Source organism: Eleginops maclovinus, chromosome 6 (genome assembly GCF_036324505.1).
Source record: "Eleginops maclovinus isolate JMC-PN-2008 ecotype Puerto Natales chromosome 6, JC_Emac_rtc_rv5, whole genome shotgun sequence".
NCBI lineage: Eukaryota > Metazoa > Chordata > Actinopteri > Perciformes > Eleginopidae > Eleginops > Eleginops maclovinus.
Genome location: NC_086354.1, coordinates 19,094,868 through 19,116,004, shown reverse-complemented (window position 1 = coordinate 19,116,004; position 21,137 = coordinate 19,094,868). Strand labels below are relative to the sequence as shown.

General features: G+C 38.7%; 2 protein-coding genes across 3 annotated transcripts in view; one reads left to right on the top strand and one right to left on the bottom strand.

The window, feature by feature from the left end:
- Nucleotides 1-7,539: 7,539 nt before the first annotated feature.
- LOC134866288 (retinal homeobox protein Rx2-like) lies at nt 7,540-13,298 on the top strand. 2 transcript variants are annotated; one of them, XM_063886375.1, is made up of 5 exons: nt 7,540-7,769; nt 8,277-8,542; nt 8,633-8,755; nt 10,871-11,127; nt 11,229-13,298. In XM_063886375.1, exons 2-5 carry the CDS (start codon nt 8,473-8,475, stop codon nt 11,664-11,666), a joined length of 888 nt encoding a protein of 295 aa, XP_063742445.1. In that variant the 5' UTR covers nt 7,540-7,769; nt 8,277-8,472; the 3' UTR covers nt 11,667-13,298. The 2 variants fall into 2 exon arrangements, with proteins under 2 accessions (XP_063742445.1, XP_063742444.1); XM_063886374.1 differs by having other exon boundaries at nt 8,277-8,755.
- A 2,776-nt stretch (nt 13,299-16,074) lies between these two features.
- LOC134866035 (dynein axonemal heavy chain 8-like) overlaps nt 16,075-21,137 on the bottom strand; it is a 28,429-nt gene continuing 23,366 nt past the window's right edge. The window contains 15 exon segments of the mRNA XM_063885929.1: nt 16,075-16,362; nt 16,515-16,636; nt 16,798-16,987; nt 17,137-17,289; nt 17,383-17,539; nt 17,650-17,810; nt 17,906-18,007; nt 18,088-18,204; nt 18,427-18,582; nt 19,555-19,707; nt 19,802-19,875; nt 19,981-20,183; nt 20,270-20,385; nt 20,460-20,581; nt 20,672-20,862. Of these exon segments, the coding sequence (XP_063741999.1) occupies nt 16,075-16,362; nt 16,515-16,636; nt 16,798-16,987; nt 17,137-17,289; nt 17,383-17,539; nt 17,650-17,810; nt 17,906-18,007; nt 18,088-18,204; nt 18,427-18,582; nt 19,555-19,707; nt 19,802-19,875; nt 19,981-20,183; nt 20,270-20,385; nt 20,460-20,581; nt 20,672-20,862 (2,305 nt within the window).

The following is a 21,137-nucleotide window of genomic DNA, read 5'->3' as shown; positions in this document are numbered from 1 at the left end:
AAGCTTACTGCTATTCAGTATGTGTCCTAAAATGGGGCTGAAGTCAATCACATGACTGGCTTTAGATCAGCAATATTACATTTTACAATTTCCCCTTAAAATTGGACATTTGGTCCACATGACGGGATTCACTTAAACAGATCTTCTGTAATAAGGTGGTCTTAAGTGCTATGAGTGTAATGTGCAGAGCCTTATTAATTCTCTGTTAGGTACAGAGATTAAAGGTCAGGGAGGTGCTAAGTACAAACCGTACCAAAAATGCTGAGTCTTAGGAAGACAATAATTGGCCACAGTATGGAACAGTACGGCTGATCAGGGAGATTTTAATTATCTTACAGCTTCTGAATCTCCTTAAATCACAAATCCACTGGCAACATAGGTCCCATCAGGACATGACAATAATCAACAAAATATCCTTTGACAAGCGTATACTGGGCTTCATGAGTGACCGGCAAGGTCAATTAACTCAAATGTAGTTAATAAAGAAGAATTAACATTTGAGTTTAGTAAAAATAAAGGCTTTGGCCGTTGACATGAAAGTGTTGAGTGATAAGATTTATTTGTATTTTTATAGGTTTGTGAAACATCCTTTGATAACTAGTCATTACAGACATTTGCAATTTAGACACATTTATGATCTTCCTGCTGAAATTCAGAATTTGAAAATCATCAAATGAAGACATAAATTGACAGAAAAGGTATGTATTTTGCTCACTGAATAGCCGGCAAGTTATGAACTATTTGCAGCGTAATTATTTTTCTTCTATTTCTCCAATTTTTAGATGATTAATAATGTTAAAATGTTGACCATATAATCGAACATGTGTGTATTATAATATTCTCCCATGTCTACTCTAGTAATGACCACTGGTTCATGAGCTAGACAGCCGTGGCCTACATCTCAAGTGTCTATCCCGCTGCATCTTGTTGACAAGATAAAGACTTTCCATTGACTATAGGCTTCCAATTATGAGCTAAGCTCTTCAGCTGTTTTACTCCAGCCACAACTTATTGATACCTTTTCCCCTCCCTTGTACCTAGCACTGAGAATCATATTTTTTAAATAAGCTACAGTTTTCTTTGTGAATCAAATATTTTACCAAAGGGGATGATAACGAGTACTGTTAAGCAGGAGCGGAAGAAAAGTCCAAAGGCACGTCCAGGAAGGAGCTGAAATATATTAGAAGAAGCTGGTAAAAGCAAAGTAAGGACGAACAGATGCTTATTTTATCTCTTTATAGCAAGACTGACTACACTGCTTAAAAACAGGTACACTTAAAAGAACATTTTGCTCTAGAAAGAGCTTTGTTTTGAGTATGCACACATGACTAGGACATTCAATAACATTAAAATACTGTTTTATTGTGCGTCACTGAAAGCACTTTTATATTTTTTGAAACAAAAGTCACCATAAGTTATTTGCACTTGTTTCATACAGAAGTCTTTAGTCTTCATACAGAAGACTGTAAAGCGTTCTATAGGAGATATGACCTACATATTCCATAAAGCAGGGATTACCAGGTGTGATTAGTTCTACTTAAAGTGGGCTCCAACTCATGAGTGTCTCAGAGACACAGATATTAACTCAGATAATCAAAACAATGTGCCTTTGCATTTGACTCTAAATATGTCGCTTGAATGTCCAGTGCTTTTGAAATGTCTTAGAGCGAAACAGGTGGTTTTACACTTTGCGGATTTATAGTAACTGGAAAGAAGCGGCCATATATTGTTTCTACAGTACCAAATGACCGGTAATGACACTGGCAATTGATGTTGAATGTTGGGTATACATTCATAAAACCTTAAACAAAACTATGCAGGTTCATTTACAGTAAATAACCAATAATATCTCACAGAATCTGTTATCTGGACAGAAACACAGTGCTTTTAGAGGGGACCCGAAATTGACAACATGATATATGCGTCATCGAAAGCTGAACATAACTATACGTGTCACTGAGGTAGGTTTAGATAGGATGTGTGTGTGTGTGTGTGTCTCTTAGCCAGTTTGATCTTGATTGCCCGCGTGGATATATGTGATGCAAGTGTGACATCAACGGATGTGAGCAAAGCTTATAAGGTAGCTTTAGGTAGGGATTTAATTCCTTGGGACTCAAATTAGCCAAAGAAGAAGATTAGGCTCTGTGTGTTATAACTTGTCAGGGCTCGATTTCAAGAAGCCACCATTAAACACACCTCTTACCAAGTGTGGTTTAAAACAATAATTATTTAATCACATTACAACCTCAAGTAATGCTGACGTGTTAGGTATCTTAAATTAAACAAACAGGCAGATTGTAATCAAATCAAGGTCTCGTTCGCATCAAACTGAAGTGGGGTAGCCTGCCAATACAAGTCCGTTATTTCTTTAGGGTAAAGTGGTATTTATTAATTTGTTTAGAATATTATTTTAAGATTACTCAAACTACATCTTGGTAAAGTGTTAAGTAAAAAGGTCTGCATCTTTGGTACTAAAGAGAGAATTAACATGGTCACGTCTGAAATAGGGTCTGACTGTTAATACAACTCATTCATTTATACGGCATTTTACAATAAGATACAATTCCTTTTTTTTATCTATGAAAAAGAGTACTTAGCAGCTTCATCACAGTTATAATGAAGCTAAAGATCACCTTCGTGTTAGGATGCCACGGCTAAGGGAATGACGTGCAGAAATGAAGCCCTTGCCAAACCATCAAATAACCACGGTCATGTGCCAAGCTGTGGCTCTTGGTAAAGATAATCTTATTAAAAGAGGTTCAGGGCATAAGCAGACCACCCTTAAATAGACATGGTTCAAATCTAGTATCAATATGGAGTCTGCTCTAAACTGTTGTACTGATGAAAGACATTACTGCAGATACATTTACAGAAATGAGCTTATAGCACAAATGAGTCAGTTCGATCTGGATCGAGGAAGTGAATAAGGCATCTTTCTGTTTTTGTTTAGAAACGGAAACCCAACCGTTTTTTCCCCCCTGGTTTAATATATAAAAGGTCTGACTCAGATGTGACCTGTACTCTTAGTTTATTAAGTTAACCCTACCCCTAACGCTAACCAGTGCAAAGGATTTACCCTAACCTAAACAAAATGATTAACTCAAACCTACCGACACTAACATGACCTCACCATAACCAAAGTAATTAAAGTCACAGATATGCTTTCAATATTAGAACTAATATAATATAATTGAACAAGCTAACTTTAAAGACCTAGAACTCCCTTTGTGTCTGCATCAACTCTCCAGGGTTTTATATAAATATCGGTTTCCATTTGTTTATCTTTCACAAAAAAAGACTATTTATTTTGCAACCTTTCCAAGTTTTACATTTTGACCTTCTTTTAGGCAGTAGGAGGAGTGTACTGGGGTTGTACTGGGTTTTTGCCTCTTTGACAACCTGTTTTCAGATGTACAATGACCACAAGGCCAATTTTTGTGAACACTTGAGCTTTGCGAATACAAAATTAGGACAAGGTGCAGAGAAAAGTTGAATTAGCACCAGTTTTATAAACTGGGAGAGACTAGATTGTCACAGATCCACACAAGGTCCAAATAAGGTACAGGTACCAAATGAAAGCAGTCCAATGTAAGTCTTTGATTGGGCTATTAACATCATGTTTCGTAGAATGATCTAATGGACACTGATCAGGATTTCCTGCTGTGAATTGTTTTCCCTGCTAACAACATTACTCTAATGTGATAATGCTGCTGCTGATAAGACACCAATCTTTGAAGAAAGCTTTGCTCAAAGCCACCTGTTTCTTCGTCTGTCCTTTAACCTTTTAATACACTGTCCTTATGCTAGGACACATTGTTTGGGCTTAGTCGTCTTGGACACTGGACAAAGTTTGCAACACATTCAAATGTACAATAAAAGGGATTTTAAAACCAACTCTTTAACTGAAGAGTAATATTCGATTTTAATTCAACCTGTATTCTTTATTGTTCTTTGAGTATTTCTAAATGTTTTACTTTAAATATGAAGTTGTTGTGTATTTGCCAACATGTTGTTATTGTATCAATGAATTGTATCTGTTATTATTGTTTAGCTTTTCATATACATTTCATTTATTTAATATAGTTTTTGTGATGCTTGCATTTGATTTACTTTTGTTCATTAACCCTGTTTTTATTTATTGATTTAGGTATTTTATTGATAGGAAGCAGCCGCTTGGCGGAGTTAAAAGGGCATCCACATGAAGAAATGTAGTCATCACTACAACATGACTCTGACATAAAATGTTCCTCCCATATTTGTACTATAAATCATATTTTTTTACTTGATTTATTAATATAATACAGTCCACAACATTTTGGTTTCACAAATATGTGTGATGCTTCTTCGTCTTTAACAAATGAACAAAACCATTACTGGATCATGCAGAAACGACGTATTGTCTGACCATCAGTCTGAATGTATTACTATTTGAAGTGTTCTGTGAATGCTCAAGACACTGCAACCGTTCAGATGGTTGGAACTGACATTGACCTACCAGGGAAGCATTAACCTGGTCAAGAAAGATCCTAATCTGGATGAAGCAGGGTTAACTCCTCTAATGACAGGCCAAAAATTAAAAGATAAAGTAACTGAATGCTCAAAGTATTTATTTTCCCCTCACCTAACGACTTCATTTGTATCAGTTAAAACAGTAAATAAGCAAATCAAGGTCCGTACTGTTCATCCCACAGGGGAGAACTTTAACTAAAGTACAGCCTTATCCTCCTAGGTATATCACTGTGCACCTTGATTTTGGGGGATTGCTTGTAAGTTGTAACTTATAACTTGCTGTTTAGTTTTGATTTGAACCGATTACCCTGACACCTGCTTGTCCTGTCTTCCAACTAACAGTCCCAATACATGCCTTGTTCTGGTTGATAAGTATAAAGTACCTATTTCTGACTTCTGAGGTATGTTTAAAGTCCTAATTAGACAAAGAACCTTTTCCTAACTGGCTCACACAAAATGATCATGAACCAGTAAGTCTACGACTGTAAAAGATGCAACAGTTGTAGCTTCTCTTCTCATTTCCGGTCACGTTGATCATATGACACATCTCTCAGTCTTTTACCCTCCCTTTTCATCGTTCCCCTGTCTTCCCCCTGCTGCTCACCATCCCCCTTTCCCCCTGTAAGCTGACACAGCGCCTTGAAACATTAGCCGCTTTCCTCCTAATAGGATCTCATGGGCTTAAATTGTCATCTGATAAAATTAAAGAGCTTGCTAGCTATGCTGCACCCTCTTAACCAATTTGTACTCAATTAGGATAATGGGGAAACAAGCAAAGAGGGACAGCTTTAATATATTAATGTGATAAAATCATTATCAATTTCCTTTGCACACGACTTGGGCGGTATTAGGAGCATCATGCAAGTCTTAACTGAAGTCGCTATTTAATATTAGCCAATAATGCAGTGGGCCCAACCGAAAAGGACATCAATAAATATGTAACTTTAGCTTTTAAAATTGCATCTTTGTGCAATTAAGTTGTAAATAGGGTTACTCACAAGGGACAGATTTCTCTGTGAAATGCCTCTCCCTCCTTTCTCCCAAAATGCATCATATCTTTTTATCAGGCCCGATCAGCCTACATCTAAACTCACAGATCTCTGTAACTGACCATGTCTAGTTTCAAATGCAGGATTTCTGTTAAAAAAGGGTTGTGCAATTGGCTTATGAAGTCTGAAACTTTTTACTTGATAGTTCAGGGATCTTTCATTGCATAAGAAAGTAACTCTAACACTGGCTAGACAGTTTTCAACAGTATTAAAAAATATTATGTAAATCAACATTTTATTTCAATGTTAACGCAGTTGAATTCGTCTCAGTGCAGCTCTTGAAAAAAAAAGCCATAAAACACATAAGTAGTTTATACTCATTATTAGTTACTGATAACACTGTTAAAATAAAAAGTATTTGCTTCATACCGTTCTTTATTGAATGAACTGAGCCACTCAAATCTGGCCAATTAATACATAAATCGCGTTGACTGTTTTACGGTATCAGCTTACAAAGGCAATTAAGGCTTCTGTTGATGTTTGTCTTGTTAGAAGAACATTCAGAAAAGGCAACAAATGTACTAATATTTAAAACTAAATAAGTAAAGGATCATTTATTAATCAACTGCATATACACTATTTGCCATCAAACTACTTTTTAGCAAATCCCTGCCACGTTGACAATTTTCTTATTTCATTTATTGAGTGGTAAAGCCTGGCACTCAATGGCAAAAGTAATGGGCTTTGCAGTCTCTGCTTTCTGGCAAAACAAACTTGACAACCAAGAAAAGATGTTTAGCCAAAGCCACTTAACTTACAGCCATTCTGATCACAGAAAGCATTGGCAATGCAGCCCAATGTTGCCATATGGCTTTAAACTTGTTAGCCTTTAAATTTCCTCAGCTGCTTAGGCATGTGCCAATCATTAACACAAGAGCTACATTTCTGTGCATCTCTCTGGCTCTAAGCTGAAGGTGTGTCAATGGATTGACGCTTAGGTCTTTAAAAAAGTGTCAAAAGGTAATGCAAGACCTCTCATTAATGTTTAGAATTTCACTGACTGCTGGTACCACAAAAAAGTCCTGTGAAAATGAACATGCAACAAGTATTGGTAGATAGTACTTTTTTTTTCTGTCAATGTCATCAAAATATATTTTTTTTAAAGGCAACTTTTCCAAGTTGGATTTCTATTGTCTGACGTGCAAAGAACTCCTAAATATATCTTCAGATAGGAAGAGTGAGGTCAGAGGAAATCTCTAGTGAAGTCTTAAGACTCATTAAGGATAGGATTGATCTCTGCAACACCTACTGTGGCTGCCACAGCTTTGGTTGTGGCAGATGGCAGAGGAGAAACTTACAGGCTGCAGGATAAAATGCCACCGATGCCCCAACCCAATTCCACTGTGAACCATCAGAGCAAAAACATTATTTGGCAAAACAGGCCATGGTATTTGTTAAGTATTTTTTCACAAACAAAAACAATTTGGTTGGATGTCACACACTAAAAATGTGAAAAAGGATAAAAAAAGAATGGGTTCAAACTTAGTCTTGGCTAGCAGCTGCTTGAGTTTAAATTAATAAGATTAAATAGGGTTAGAACACCACAAAAATACAACGATGTAATCAAATTTGATTTGAACACATGATTCACTTTTTTTGCTTTATTTTATAAATAATGCCAGCTATTCCAAAAGCAAAGAGTTAAGTGCCTACTCGAATGAAACTATTTTTTGAATACAAGTCTTTACAGTGTGTAGCCATTCAAGTTAAAAGTCCATCTCTGTGTATTTTCTCCCTTACATTGTCTATAATGAAGGGATTAGCGAAAACTCTCAGTACGACCCATTATCTTTCAGACAATAGATTTTTTGAAAGAAAGTTTTGTGGAGGCTTCATTAGCAATGGCCTCCCTCTGTGGTCTGAAAGCAGGACACATTTGGAGCAATTACTTGACCAGAAAACAACCGTCAGTCATTCTTAAAGGGGAAGGATTCCAATTAATAAACCTCTTAAACCCTGGTTTTACTACCATTCCCCCGCAGGCTTTGGTGTCCTGTGTGGTTAAGGGGAGTTTTGTCAGGAGAGAAAGACATTACATGTGCTTGTTGCACAGGGCTCCAACGGTAGGTCCTTTGCTCACTTGTGTGCAGGGGATTTCAAGGACTTAACTGCCAAGCGCCTACAGTAGATATTGTTAGTGTCATTTGACTACTCATGGACTACAGAGACACACCGTCTGTGGCATAGTCAATGGTAGGATTCTGAAAGAAGGTAAGACAACTTTTAAACTTCATTACTGTGCATTCTGTCAATAACGCACACTCATAATAAAGAGGTGTCAATATTGTTGAGGTTGCTTTTTTGTGCAAAAACAAAAGTGTATTAGTATGTCAACTTAATAAGGTCATTTTTTACTGCTTTCATTTTGACAAAACTTTTGAAATGCTGAAGTTTTAAAATGTAAAAAGTTATGCAGTTTTGATTTAAACTTGATAAAGTTTGATAACTTCTTCTAGACACAATACACTTACCATTTCCCTTAGACTCACTTATTATTTATTCATTATGAATAATTCTTACACCTATTTTAGTTGCTTCCTATATTTTTTCCTATGTTTTTAGAACAAAAAAATAGCCTGCATGAAGTGATTGTGTACGATCATTATTATTCACTTTATAATAAGAGTATAAAACTTGGCAAATATTTTGGGTAAGGAAAAGATATAAAGCTTAACTGTTTTTCTTACATCTTGTGTCTTTTCTCTCATTCCTTTACAGACAAAGATGTGAGATTGTTATGCTTTTGTGTAAACAATACAATCAGCCTCACCGAAGGATACGGCACTCACGCTTCGCACAAGTCTGTTTCCTCACAGAACAACACTTCCGTAAAACAACTGCTCTGCTTTGTCACTTGGAAAACAATATTGCTCTTTTCTGACCAAGAAAAGAAGAAGTGTCTCAAAAGGCTCGGATGCATTTGTCAATGGATACGCTCGGAATTGTGGACGACAGTTGCCTGGACAACTATGACATGGCCAAAGGTGCTGGGTCAAGCAATGGAGGCAGGGTCCACAGTATTGATGTCATACTGGGATTCACTAAAGACCAGGACCCTTTACTCCATTCTGTAGGTGATGATGACGGCCAAAAAGCCAATGGAGAAAACCCACAGCACCCTCAGAAGCAGATCCCGTCGGACCCGTATAGGCACCTTTCAGAATTGGGTGACAGCTCCCAAAACTCTTCCTACCATGGTGAGTATTTTGAAGAACTTATCAGGCACGAACGCTCTCAAATACTTCTTTAGATCACTATGGGGATGTTGTGTTTAACTACATATGTATAAAAATTGGAAATGTATTATCGTTCATATCGCATCGCATATTGTTTGAGTCTTGCATGTCCAGTTTCAAACGCAATACTATATCAGACAGTACATTTCCCCAAAGCAGAAGTTCGTTACGTATGGACATAACGATGGGTCTCGTTGGAATTATAACTAAATAAAGTACGAGGTGAAGAAGCCAGTGAATTAGCCTGATGCCAGACTTCACTACCTTTTGCAAATCAGCTAAACTGGAACGTAATAGATTATGTTTTGGTATATACAAACGTTTTTTATTTACTTTTGTTTAAATGTGATGAGATGTATTCAAATGCTTTGAGCATATTCACTGGCGAAGATTAATGCAATATTGCTATATTCTATGTATTAACTTACCGACATGATAAAGCAATTATATACTTTAATAATCAATAAAAAAACACCTAACAAACCCTGGAAAAAGTGAGAAAAAACCCCAGCAACACCTGAAAGGTTCTGTACAGACACTTACAATTGCAACACATATTTTCCCTCAGTTGCCATGCATAAATGTGGGCATCTGTTACTTGGGTAACATAAAAAATGTCATATGCAGCAGATTTTTAAAAACCTATAAAACAGTATTTCACTGTCTGAAATAAGCTTCCTATGCAAACATTTAAAAGCCAACATTTTAAATGGAAAAATGACATGAAAAATACTACAGCTGCAACCGATGTGAACACTACAGTAGCCACAACAGACAAAATCCAGTGGGTGAGCTACACCAGATCAAGTCTGACCAAAGGAATGGATAGAAGAATAGATTACTGTATGTGAAAGAAGTGATTCCTGTGTCTTTGCATGTTTTCATATTTAGGGTGTAAAAAGATAACCTGAAGACTGGAATGTTGACACAAATTATCTACAAAGCTGTCTGTATAATCGGGTGATCTGGGCCTTTGACTGTACTGTGAGGTTATCAAACCATGGAGAGATACAATATCGCATAGCGCCATTGTCCAACCAGACCACAGCTTCCATTCTCTGTAGAGACACATTTTTAATACTTAACTCTCATTATGGCATTCACTTATTATGGCTATTAAAAGCAAAAAACCCAGTCATGCCCATGTCATGATGCACCATTTAATACAATGCTTACAGGTGACTTGAACAGAGCTTTTTTTTGCCAGGCTACATTATTCCTAACTAACAATCTGTTGACCGTATTCTCTAACGATTTTGTATTATTATCCAGTTGCATCAAACACATAGTTCACTTGCTTCAAAAAACATTTTTTTAGAAGCCAGAATTTGGATTTTGATCAGTTAAATCCCTTGCAAGATTAGAGGAGGCGGGGACTAGCAGGTTTAACTGGTAGCATCTGTTACTATCGGATTACTGAGGGGGAAGAATTCAGTGAAAGATGTGATATCGTTTCGACTTGGCAAACCCCTGGTGTTTGCAAACCTTTAATGGTACAGGGAATCATCCGTTAAGCTGTTTTATCATGAGAAGAGTTAAGATTTCACTCTTTGAACAGGCTGTATGTAACAATGTTGTTACATGCGATTGTTGATCATCTTAAAATAATTATTTTAACTTTTTTTTTTTTATTCTTGGGACTTTTATTTGTCTTCAAACAAGAAAAGTCAAGCGTTACACATTCATTATTTATTTGATATTAAATAAACAAAGGAGTTGTCTGCGGGATGAATGAAATGGGAGACACCATTGTCGGAAATAGCGTGTTAAATTATACATGCTCATGATTTAACGCAATTCAGAAATTGCATTGGTAACTACGGGATCTTAAAAAACGATTTGGTTTTACTCTTTAAAGTTGCTGATCTGAGTTTTAAGGTAGGGTAGTGCACCAAACTAATTGTCCCTAAAATTATGAACTGGTTTGCTTTGTGGTTTTAAAAGCACTGTTGCCAAACTAAAAGGACTGCTTACTGGTATTTGAGAAGTTACATACAATTCTGAATAAAGTATTAATGGATAAAACGTTCTCATATCTTACACATCTGACTATTCCTATTTTGTCCTTAATTTTAGAATCAGACCTTTTCTCCGCTGACAAATGTGATGAAGAAATGAGCAGTCTGCAGAAGGAAGTGGATGTTGCTGAAGGGTCTCCAGAGGCCATTACAGAGGAAGAGCACACTAAAAAGAAACACAGAAGAAACCGTACTACCTTCACCACCTATCAGCTTCATGAGCTGGAGCGAGCATTCGAGAAGTCCCACTACCCAGACGTCTATAGTCGGGAGGAGTTGGCAATGAAGGTCAACTTGCCAGAGGTTCGAGTTCAGGTAACTAAGTGCTATCCAAATTGGTTCATGGCCTGTGCTTTACGGAGCAGAGAACTGCAGCATCCTTAACTAACTTATCTATTTAATTTCTCATTTTCCAGGTGTGGTTCCAGAACCGGAGAGCCAAGTGGAGACGACAAGAAAAGATGGATACTAGCACCATGAAACTTCATGACTCTCCCATGCTATCCTTCAATCGTCCTCCGATGCCTCCCAGTGTGGGGCCAATGTCCAACCCGATGCCCCTAGATCCCTGGCTGACCTCGCCCATCTCTAGTGCCACGCCCATGCATACCATCCCGGGGTTCATTGGTTCACCACAGGGCCTGCAGCCTGCCTATCCAAGCCACAGCTTCCTCAACACCCCACCTGGCATGGTCCAAGGTATGCAACCAATGGGCCCTCCCCCCTACCAGTGCCCACCCAGCTTCAATGATAAATATCCCATGGAGGACGACAGGAGTTCCAGCATCGCAGCACTCAGGATGAAGGCCAAAGAGCACCTTCAGTCAATGGATAAAACCTGGCAGCACATGTGATCAGATGAGGCACTGTGGAAGGATTTTTGAGCTGTTTCCCGTGAATGTTTACAAACTGCTTTTTCACTCATTATTTCCTGTATCTATGATGAGGATACATGACACCAAAGGAGTCAGACATCATTTCCCTGATGCTAATAAGCAACTGTAAAAAAAAAAAAGAAATCATGATTGATTCTCTGGTGGCCCTTTTGATTTAGCTCAAAAGTTTTTGGAAGTGACTCTTAATTAGAGAAAAACCTCAATGTGAATGTTTTTACACTTTTGTTGAGTATTTTCCTGCTCTCCTGAGAGGATATCTTTGTGGAGCGGGCTGAGCACTGTGCTTTGGGCATTTTCTAGTATCTAGATCCTAGAACTAGACAATTTAAGTACACAGGTGGATGGTTCAAAGAGGGGTTTCTCCGTGTGTGTCTTTTCGGTGGGGTTTTCTCCATGATATTCAAACTATTGTTTCTTAGTGTATAGGCTGTCCAGCATATTCTGCTATATTTCAGCCCATTTGAAAGTTGCCACAAATCTTTATTCAAATCAATTCTCCCACTTAATTCTATTAAGTTAGGTTTAAAAGTGATATGTGTGTGTTTGATTTAAATCATTAAACTGGCCTTTTGAAGAGCATTGAGCCCTGTTGGGGCAGGTTATCGGAAGTCACAGAGCGTAATCTGGCTCAGAAGCTAATTTAGACAGACAAGCATACCTCTTAACACTTAATTACTGCTTTTAAAGCGATTAACCCCGGATTCTCAGCCATAGACAGAATGCCCTCAGTTGCCCCTGAAAACCTTTTTCAAGACATGATTATCTTTGCCCCTCCCCTCAAACTTGAGAATTTATTTATTTTTTATTTGATATAGCACAACATGTTGATGTTGCTTTTTGTTATGCCCCTTCTTAATCTTCATCTTACGCGTAAAAGATGCTTCTGATTGCGTTGTTGACAAAATATTCCCTAAAGACAGGTGGATTATGAGTGAGAGAGTTAATAGGTGCTCGCAGCCTCTTTTACCTTAGGATGTAGCACTGTTTGATGAAACGTTGGACCACAACAATAAGGAAATGACGTTACAATAACCTTAATCAGAGAAGTAAGGCCATGATAATATTGCTTGTGTTTTACACAGTATGTTTACAGTATGTGGGCATTTGGTGCGTGTGCATTAAAATAAAGCAAAAAGGTAAATAATGCTCTCTCTGGCTCTGGAAAGGCAATAAAAACATGCAATTAGATGGAATCAATGGAAGAATGACTTGCAATGCATTTTACCAGTGCTGTCCACTATTTGGAAAAATAAGGTGGTATCAAGTTTAATCTAGTGCTGGCAATAATACCCATGTGGACACCATAATGACATGTAAGGAAGAGTGATCCTTTAAACCACTCTAAAACATAATATGTCTATCATGCCCTTTAGACAGGGCAGCATCCACACTGTCAGTTTAATAGGTTTTGTTTTTTTATATTGTTATAATCCCTGTTGACAACAGTGGACTAAAAAGCCAAAGATGTGAAAAAAGAACATTTCTTATTACTAGAAAACACATTTAAATGTGTGAGGAGGTTTTATGTTCAAAAGAAATGTCATCAGTTAAGTATTTCTAGTACTTTTGAGTTTAAGGAATGTGTTTTCATTTACCATGTGCAAAATACAGAATAAAGTTACAGTAGCACCACTGTAGAATAAGGTTGATGGTGGATCTTGTATTTCTTTCTATGCATGCATTGATGAGCCACCAACATGACTTAGTGCCGTTAATGAGCGCTGGTGTACAAAAGGCCATGTAAGCTGTGACAGAACGAGCTGGCCTGATGGAGGCCTGTTGTGTTCGTCCAAGCCTGTGGAGCTTTGCCAGGCCGTTAGGCAGATGAAGCTCCACTCCATCAGGCCCAACCAGGGGTGTCAGGAGGCCCTGCCCGCTAGGATGCAGAGGCCACAAGGGCTCAAGTTCTAATTGCCCTTCGGTAGCGTGTGTTCAGCTGCACTAATTTATTTTGGGATGGTAGTTGCTGTAAAAAGGTCTATTTTGCACCTGATCACTTTTCAACAACATCCTGTAGTACGCAGTCAACCTAAACGCAATAGCCACCCTCAGGTTGGGAAATTTGAACAATTTCACAGATCTTTTAATGTTGAAATCATAAAGATGCTTGTGTCAAATGATTCAGAGCTCCTATCTTTAACCTAAATTAATCTAAAATAGATTTGTAAGCTGGGGTTGGGAAGTGTTCGATTCTGAAATAATGGCCTAATGAAGTGTTCATGGTTCTGCATATCACAAAGGAACAGTGGTGTGTAAGGATTTGTTTATTTGATTTGAAAATATAAATGTCATGTTCAATATATATAAGGAATACTCTAGGCTTAATAGAGACTCAGAGACACAGCAATAACAAATATTAAACCTAGGTTTTAGCAAATGTTATAGGTCTCTTAGCACCTCTGCATTATAACAATAATGGAGGCACAACAGCGTAGGTAGGGCAGTTGCATAATAAATGAGTGGTAGGTATTAAGATAAAAAAAGTGAATACACTATATTAAGTGACAATCCTTTCTCACCACACCTTTGTCAGAAAGACTTAATGTAGCAACACTCAGAATTTGCTAGAGACACTTTCAGAACTAGTGATTAATTACTCACATTATTATGTTATTTTGCTTGGCCAAGCGTGACCTTTGCTGGGCCCCGGGCTCTAGTTAACAGGCTGACTAGCGGGACGTGGTCCACGGTGGAAATAATAAGGGTAAGGAGCGGAATTAATTGGGTTTGATTAAGAACACTTTTCAAAGGACACCATTTTCCCCCGTTGACATAATTGGGGATCATTCAGAGGGTGGGGGGATTTTGTTGGCTGGCGCCAGTTACTCGTCTTCGCCCCAGTGTTCACTTTAGAAAAAAGGACATGTCACTCAAAAAGCACCTCCTTCCTCGCCTAACTTGTGCATAACATGCATCGGCACACATGTTAACCAATCATTGCAATGTTTACTTGTTCCAATCATTGCAATGTTTACTTGTTCCAATCATTGCATTGTTACCATTCAGTCTCTAACTTTAGCGTGTTCCAAAACATGTTTGTACTATATTGCTGAGAATCAGACAAAAGATCTGCACACTTTATTTAAAGCTCCCAGCATGATTGGGATGATTTAAGAATGGCTGACAAAGATCTCCGTTAGATCCAAAGTTGCACATTTAAAATGCTGAGAGATTTTTATAGTGTGTGGACCTTTTGTCTGATTCTTGCTTAGTTTGATCTTTTGATCTGGCACATGTAGTGTTTGAAAGGGGGTACCCTACCCTTTATTTTCTGTTCTACATGCTTGCATACATAGGCTGAATGCACTGCTTGTTTTAATCAAGCAAGCAATGCATTGGTTTGGAAAATTAGAACACCTTTCTTCTATTCTCTATTGCTAGGGTTAAACAGAACTGTAACATGATGAATCAGAATGTGTTGCTGTAGAGTTCTGCAATAACTAGTACTCTTCTCTTGACCTTTCAATAATGGGGGATACCTGCATTTCAGTGCTGATCTGATGGTAGTTTTGCTGGTGGTTGGTTTCCTCTCCTTTGATGTTTGGGCTTCAAGGATTCATCTCCTGTCTTAACCTGTAAACAAAATAAGCATCAGTATAATCATCTCTGTATTTCACAACAACAACAAAAAGCAGAAAGATCAAATAGGAGACTCTTACTGTTATTTCTATCACCGAGTGGGATTGTCATGATGGAATGGCATCAGAAGCATGTTCAACTTGACAGCACTGTCCTCAGTAGATGTGATCTGTCCTCAGTAGATGAAGCCACCCTGTGTCACATCCTGTGCATACATAACAGGCATTGAGATGAATTGATTGCACTCGATTATTTATCAGTCTGATGATGCTGTTGACAATTGTTGTTGTTTTTTCAGTTTAAGTTTGAGACTGCTAGAGAGTTGTAAACATAAGGTTTTTTAATGTGCTTTTTAAGGACAATTTTTTGAGGGTATGTTCTACCTGCACTGCAGTTGTGGGATATTACTTTTCCGTTATCCCTCTCAGAATTCCACTCTTAGAACTCCCTTCTCCTAGAATAAAAGAGAAATGTAATTCATGTGATAGAAAAAAGAAAAGATGTACCAGTTTTGATAGTAATGCAATGACTTACCAACAGCATTGATACTTTCCCAAGTGAAGCAGCGATGTGGTTGTGAACAGTTTTTAATAAACATGTTATTTAACTGCAACATTTGAAAAGATATACTTCTTGACCAATACAAAGATGTCACTTTGAATTGAGTGAGAAAACAAAAAAATACTAGTAAGAATCTTGAGAATACATTTTGAAAGATTAGAAATTAAAAATACATTTATTTCCTTTAAGCAATGTTACACATTAACAAGCACATGCAGCTATCTTATTATTTGATGTCGCATAGCAGCGCGACTCCACGCATAATCCAGTGGTCTGGTGGCTGGACGGTAGGCAACACCACTGCTGTGATGTAATTCAGATCTGTGCGCCTTGGTTTCTTGTATATGGGGCAGAGATACAGTTTGGGATCCGGTGGGGCAGTAGAGTTAATGGCAAACATGTGGATGACAGGCAGGGGTGTGAACAGCACTTTGGGTGAGGACTCGATGAGGTGGGTGTTCTTCCTGTCCCAGCTGGAACCTTCCAGGTACAGCCCATAGACATAAACTCCCTCCTGTTAAGGAGAGGCAGTCAGGGACAGAATAATGTTTATCATGAATGAAAGTATAAGCTTAATTTGAGAAATATATTTTGTTATTATTATTGTTAATAATATTATAGTAATTATTATGAGTAGGGGTAGCATCTCCATGCTTTTTCACTCACTGTAGGGGAGGCAGTGATCTCCTCCTGTGCCTGTTGCAGTACTTTGTTGTGCAGGGTGACTGTGTCAAGAGCCCAGCCTTTGTTTGCCCTTGTTACTTCTTGCCTCATAGCTGTTAGGAACCCTATAAACATCCCAGAGAAAAGACATGATCTGATATGATTTCATACCCAGCTGATGATATCATTTGCTGGTCCTCATTAAGCAAATTTAACATGTTTCAATAAATACAATTAAATCTGTCGAAAGTCTATTAATGCCTTACTTTACAAAATGTTTTCTTACCCTGCGGGTTGAAGAAACCTGTCATCCAAAAAGCTTTGGGTCTCCCTTCAAACACCCAGCTGTGAAACTGTTTGTTTCTCTCCAGAAGCTCTGTGTACCAGAAGCCCAGTGTGGAAGACTCCCAGGAGACTTTCCTCCACAGGTTTGGCACACGGGCATCAAAAATATTGTCCAGTGCATCACGGAGGTTCTAGGAGTCAAGTAGAGATCAGTTTTATAGTATCTTACAGCCTCGTGATTATGAAAGAAAGAATGTTTAAAAAAAAAAATCACAATATGCTTAGACAATATTAACCAAGCAGTATTTGAGAGTGATAAAGGAGATAAATTGATTCTCACCTCGCTCATTATGATGGTACCATCAATGGCCAGCTTCAGGTCCGTCAGACTGATCCGCACCACACCGATGATCCTTTGCATTCGATCGACCTCTTGGCGTAGGAAGATGTTCATTGGGTTTAGAGCTCCCATCTTCAACAGTCTGGCTTTGACCTGAAACCCAAATAAAGATGACAGAATTTTGATTTTAGTAGGTGCATTAAAGTGGAGACTGCCACCTTAATAATAACAAATAACAGAAATCACCTCATGTGGCACATAATTGGGGGGCAGCTTCTCCAACATGTCTTCTGCCATGCTGTAAACAATGGACTCCCGAGTTGCTCCCGATCCCCCTCCGCTTTCCTTTGGCTGGATATTTGTAATTGTGTCTAGCACTTCAGCAGATGTGTTTGTCTGATACCTAGTGAGCATTAAACACAAAGCAGAAATGAAACATTATTAGTAGTTTATACATTAAAATGACACACCATATCCTGTCATTTATAGTTTCAGGACAATGTATTTGTTTACGTGATATCAGCATTAGGATGCAGCCCCAATGCCTGTGGTGAATCCGCAATGGGCAACCTCTGAATACATTCCATGTACTCCTCTACTGTCTTGCACACTGGGATTTTGTAGCCCGTGTAGAAGCTAAATGATGGGTCGAACATTTTTTTACTGAACCACACCTGCAACGAAAAGAAACTGTTCATGTATTGTAACAAGTAAAATGAATAATTTATCAAGATGTAAACATGAAGGAACAAAGAAAAGAGGTTATTACGCGCGCAAAACACTGCAGCAGCCGTTTGTCATAATCATCCGTAACCCTTCCTCCATACTGCACCTCAGCTAGCATGTATCGCACAGTTACCCAGGACACATCCTGGGGGAAAGCACACAATAATAGGTGAGGGAAGATGATCAAAAAATCTTTAACGTAACACTGCTTTCCCGAATTCTCACCTTCCTGGGGCCACAATCATCCAAGTGTCTCTCAACAAATTCCACACTGGCAGTGAAATCAGCAGAGTTGAACTCATAGGGTATGTTCCAACCCAATGGTCCGAATTTGCGTCGCTCCTTAGAGAGCAAGCCATAAACATGTGGTTATGTATAAAAGCAGGTGAATGAGCATCCAATAATACTAGAAAGTAAAAACATTGAGCGATTGTGAAGAAAATGTCTTTCTTAACTTGGAAAGACCTTTCTAACTGGTTTTGCTCCCGGTCTGAAATGTGCAACGAGCTACATACTGCCTCATTAGATCCTCTACCTAATCCATGAGCTTCAAATGGGCATTACCTGCACAGCAGTGTGGAGAAATGCCACACTGTACAGCATCGGCTTCCACATGGGCAGGTTGCTGATTTCCAACTGGTTCTGTGAAATCCCTGCAAATGTGCGTTTCAGACCAGCACGAATTCCTTGGGGTGGATCGTTGGTAAACTTGATAGAGGACTGGAGAGGGGAGAAACAATTGCTCTGATCTTGTGCATCTTCTGTATACAAGTACCGTATTTTCCGGACTATAGGGCGCACTGGATTATAAGGCGCACTGTCAATGAATGGTCTATTTTCGAAATGTTTTCATATATAAGGCGCACCGGACTATAAGGCGCATTAAGCAAAATGTTGTTACCTCCAGCGTTGTTATGCTCTATACCGTAGTGAAGAGCAGCTGGGTATGTGACACTCTGAGGAAAGAGGAGGGGGAAACAGCGGAGCTGGAGTAATCCTTTTTTATTGTCTTCGCCGACAACTCAGCCAACCTGGCAACATCTTCACTTTCCCAAAACTACTTCTTCCGCACACACACGCCCACCCCGCATGTCGCTCTCCTACACACTCCTTTTCTACATGCCGTAAAACGGATACATATTATATAGTTATTAATTATATAACAGAAACAAAACAGTCAGATAAGTCAGTAATAAGTTCAGTTATAACACGTAAAATACGTATCATTGATTCATTAATGTTGAATTCTCTCCCAGCTGCTCTATTCCCATGTTCTACTGCGTGACTGATAGCCTCGAGTTTGAAGTCCGCGTCGTAAGCGTGTCTCTTGACGGGTGCCATTTGGTGCAACTCCACGACGCTCCTGACTACGGTAGCCGTAATGCTGCAAGCGGTGCGGATTTGTAGTTTACCAAAGTCGTACTAAAACATTTTGACAGAGCGCCGTGAGAGCTGTGTACCACACAAAATCACTTCGAGGTCAGTAAGCACAACCAGAATTACCGTAATCCATATATAAGGCGCACTGGATTATAAGACGCACTGTTGTTTTTTGAGAAAATGTAAGGCTTTTAAGTGCGCCTTATAGTCCGGAAAATACGGTACACTACAGTATTTGTAGGGGTATGGTCAGGAAAAAGTAATACATTAAGTTGCACTTTCACAACACCTTAAATATTAACTTAGTCCCACCTGTAGTAGTGTGATGGAGAAGCTATCATGTGGCTCTGTGGTGATCCAAACCCTGAAGGAATCATGTATGGTCTCAGCAGTTGTAATGGTTTCCAGCAACTCATCCATAAACTCCAGGCCCAGATGGCAATTTTGCAGAAGGGCCCAGCCCCCCTATACACATCAAGATAAAGAAGTCGCATATAAGGTGAAAGGGTCAGCCATCACTTTATTCATATAACGTACTACTTCATTAACTCATACATACATGCGTCATTGATGTCTTAACAAGCTTCCTTGCATGTACTTCCTGCCCTTGCCCCATGGATATAGCTCTGCATTCTAGAGGACAAAACACATTGTGTGAGGTCACAACATGCAGCTCATGTTCTTCAGTAAGATGAGCATTTGTAAAGGTTGGAAGTTTAATAGGGCAGTAACGCTTACCAAGTTGAAGTTTCTTAGCAAGTGCTTCAATTTGTTCCGTGGGATCTGAACCCATAGAAAGGAAGCAAATCAGAGGGGTGCGAGGGTCACTCTCCTCCCAAGTGTTGTGAAGGTTCAAGAGGACCGGCTCAGCAAACCTCAAGCCCAAGGAATCTCCAACATACTTTCTGGCCTGAGACAGGGTGCGGTCAGGGCAGCAACACCTGGGAATAGCTTGTGACATTAGTATATTAAACATCATGTTCTGAAATGTATCATATAAGTAAAATGCATGGCAGGAAGATCCAACCTTATGAGCAGAAGTTTAATGAAGACATCGAGAGAATTGTATCCATCTGGGATGACACCTTCCTCTGGGGCGTCAAGATTGAGCCATACTTTCCAGAGTTTCCCATTTTGAGACACCTATAAAATATGTCGACTTGTGAGGACAATTTTATGGACGATTCAGATGTATGATCAATGGAACTTAAGCTCACCTGGGTTGTGATGTTGGCAAACTGTGGCAATTTGCTGAGTTCGACCAAATTTAGCCATACCATATCCAGGATCCAACTGAATGGCTTTGCTGGGCAGGTCTTCAGGTCAAGAGCTGCGCCACCTTTTGGCATATTTAAAAGGTGTTATCTTGTTTAGAGATGATATAACAAACATCTGCATAAGATTATCTCTTCAGTAATGTTTACCTTACCTTTAATAAGTATCTGAAAATGTTCATGCTCTACTTTGTTCTTCTGCATGTCGATCTTGAGAGCCAGCAGTAGTGTGAAGATGAACTTGTGGTTTTCATACAGGCCTCTCACTGTGTATCTGAACACCTCGTAGGTCAGACACTCAATAATGTTTGCAATTCGCTTCTGAGTTTTAGCAGACTTCTCAGACCTGGAAAAGCATGAATGATAGTGATCAAGGGACAGAGAGAGAGTGGCAAGTTATGTAGAAACAATACAATGACAGAAGGTAAAGAATGCTTTCTACATTAGTACACCATGAAGCACGTTACAGCACATATAGCTTGATATTGTTTAAGAATTGCCATTTTTATTTGCTCTATTTCAATTCTTTAAGACACATTTATTCCACTGTGTTAAATTAAAATAAGTTGCATATAAGATGTAACAGTCCCATGCCTCCTAACAAAATAAGCACCAAGATGG

Coding starts and splice junctions, on each gene's coding strand:
- LOC134866288 (XM_063886374.1), top strand. CDS start 8,473: ATGCATTTGTCAATGGATACGCTCGGAATTGTGGACGACAGTTGCCTG. Junction 8,756..10,870: donor CCAAAACTCTTCCTACCATG/GTGAGTATTTTG, acceptor CCTTAATTTTAG/AATCAGACCTTTTCTCCGCT. Junction 11,128..11,228: donor TGCCAGAGGTTCGAGTTCAG/GTAACTAAGTGC, acceptor CTCATTTTCCAG/GTGTGGTTCCAGAACCGGAG.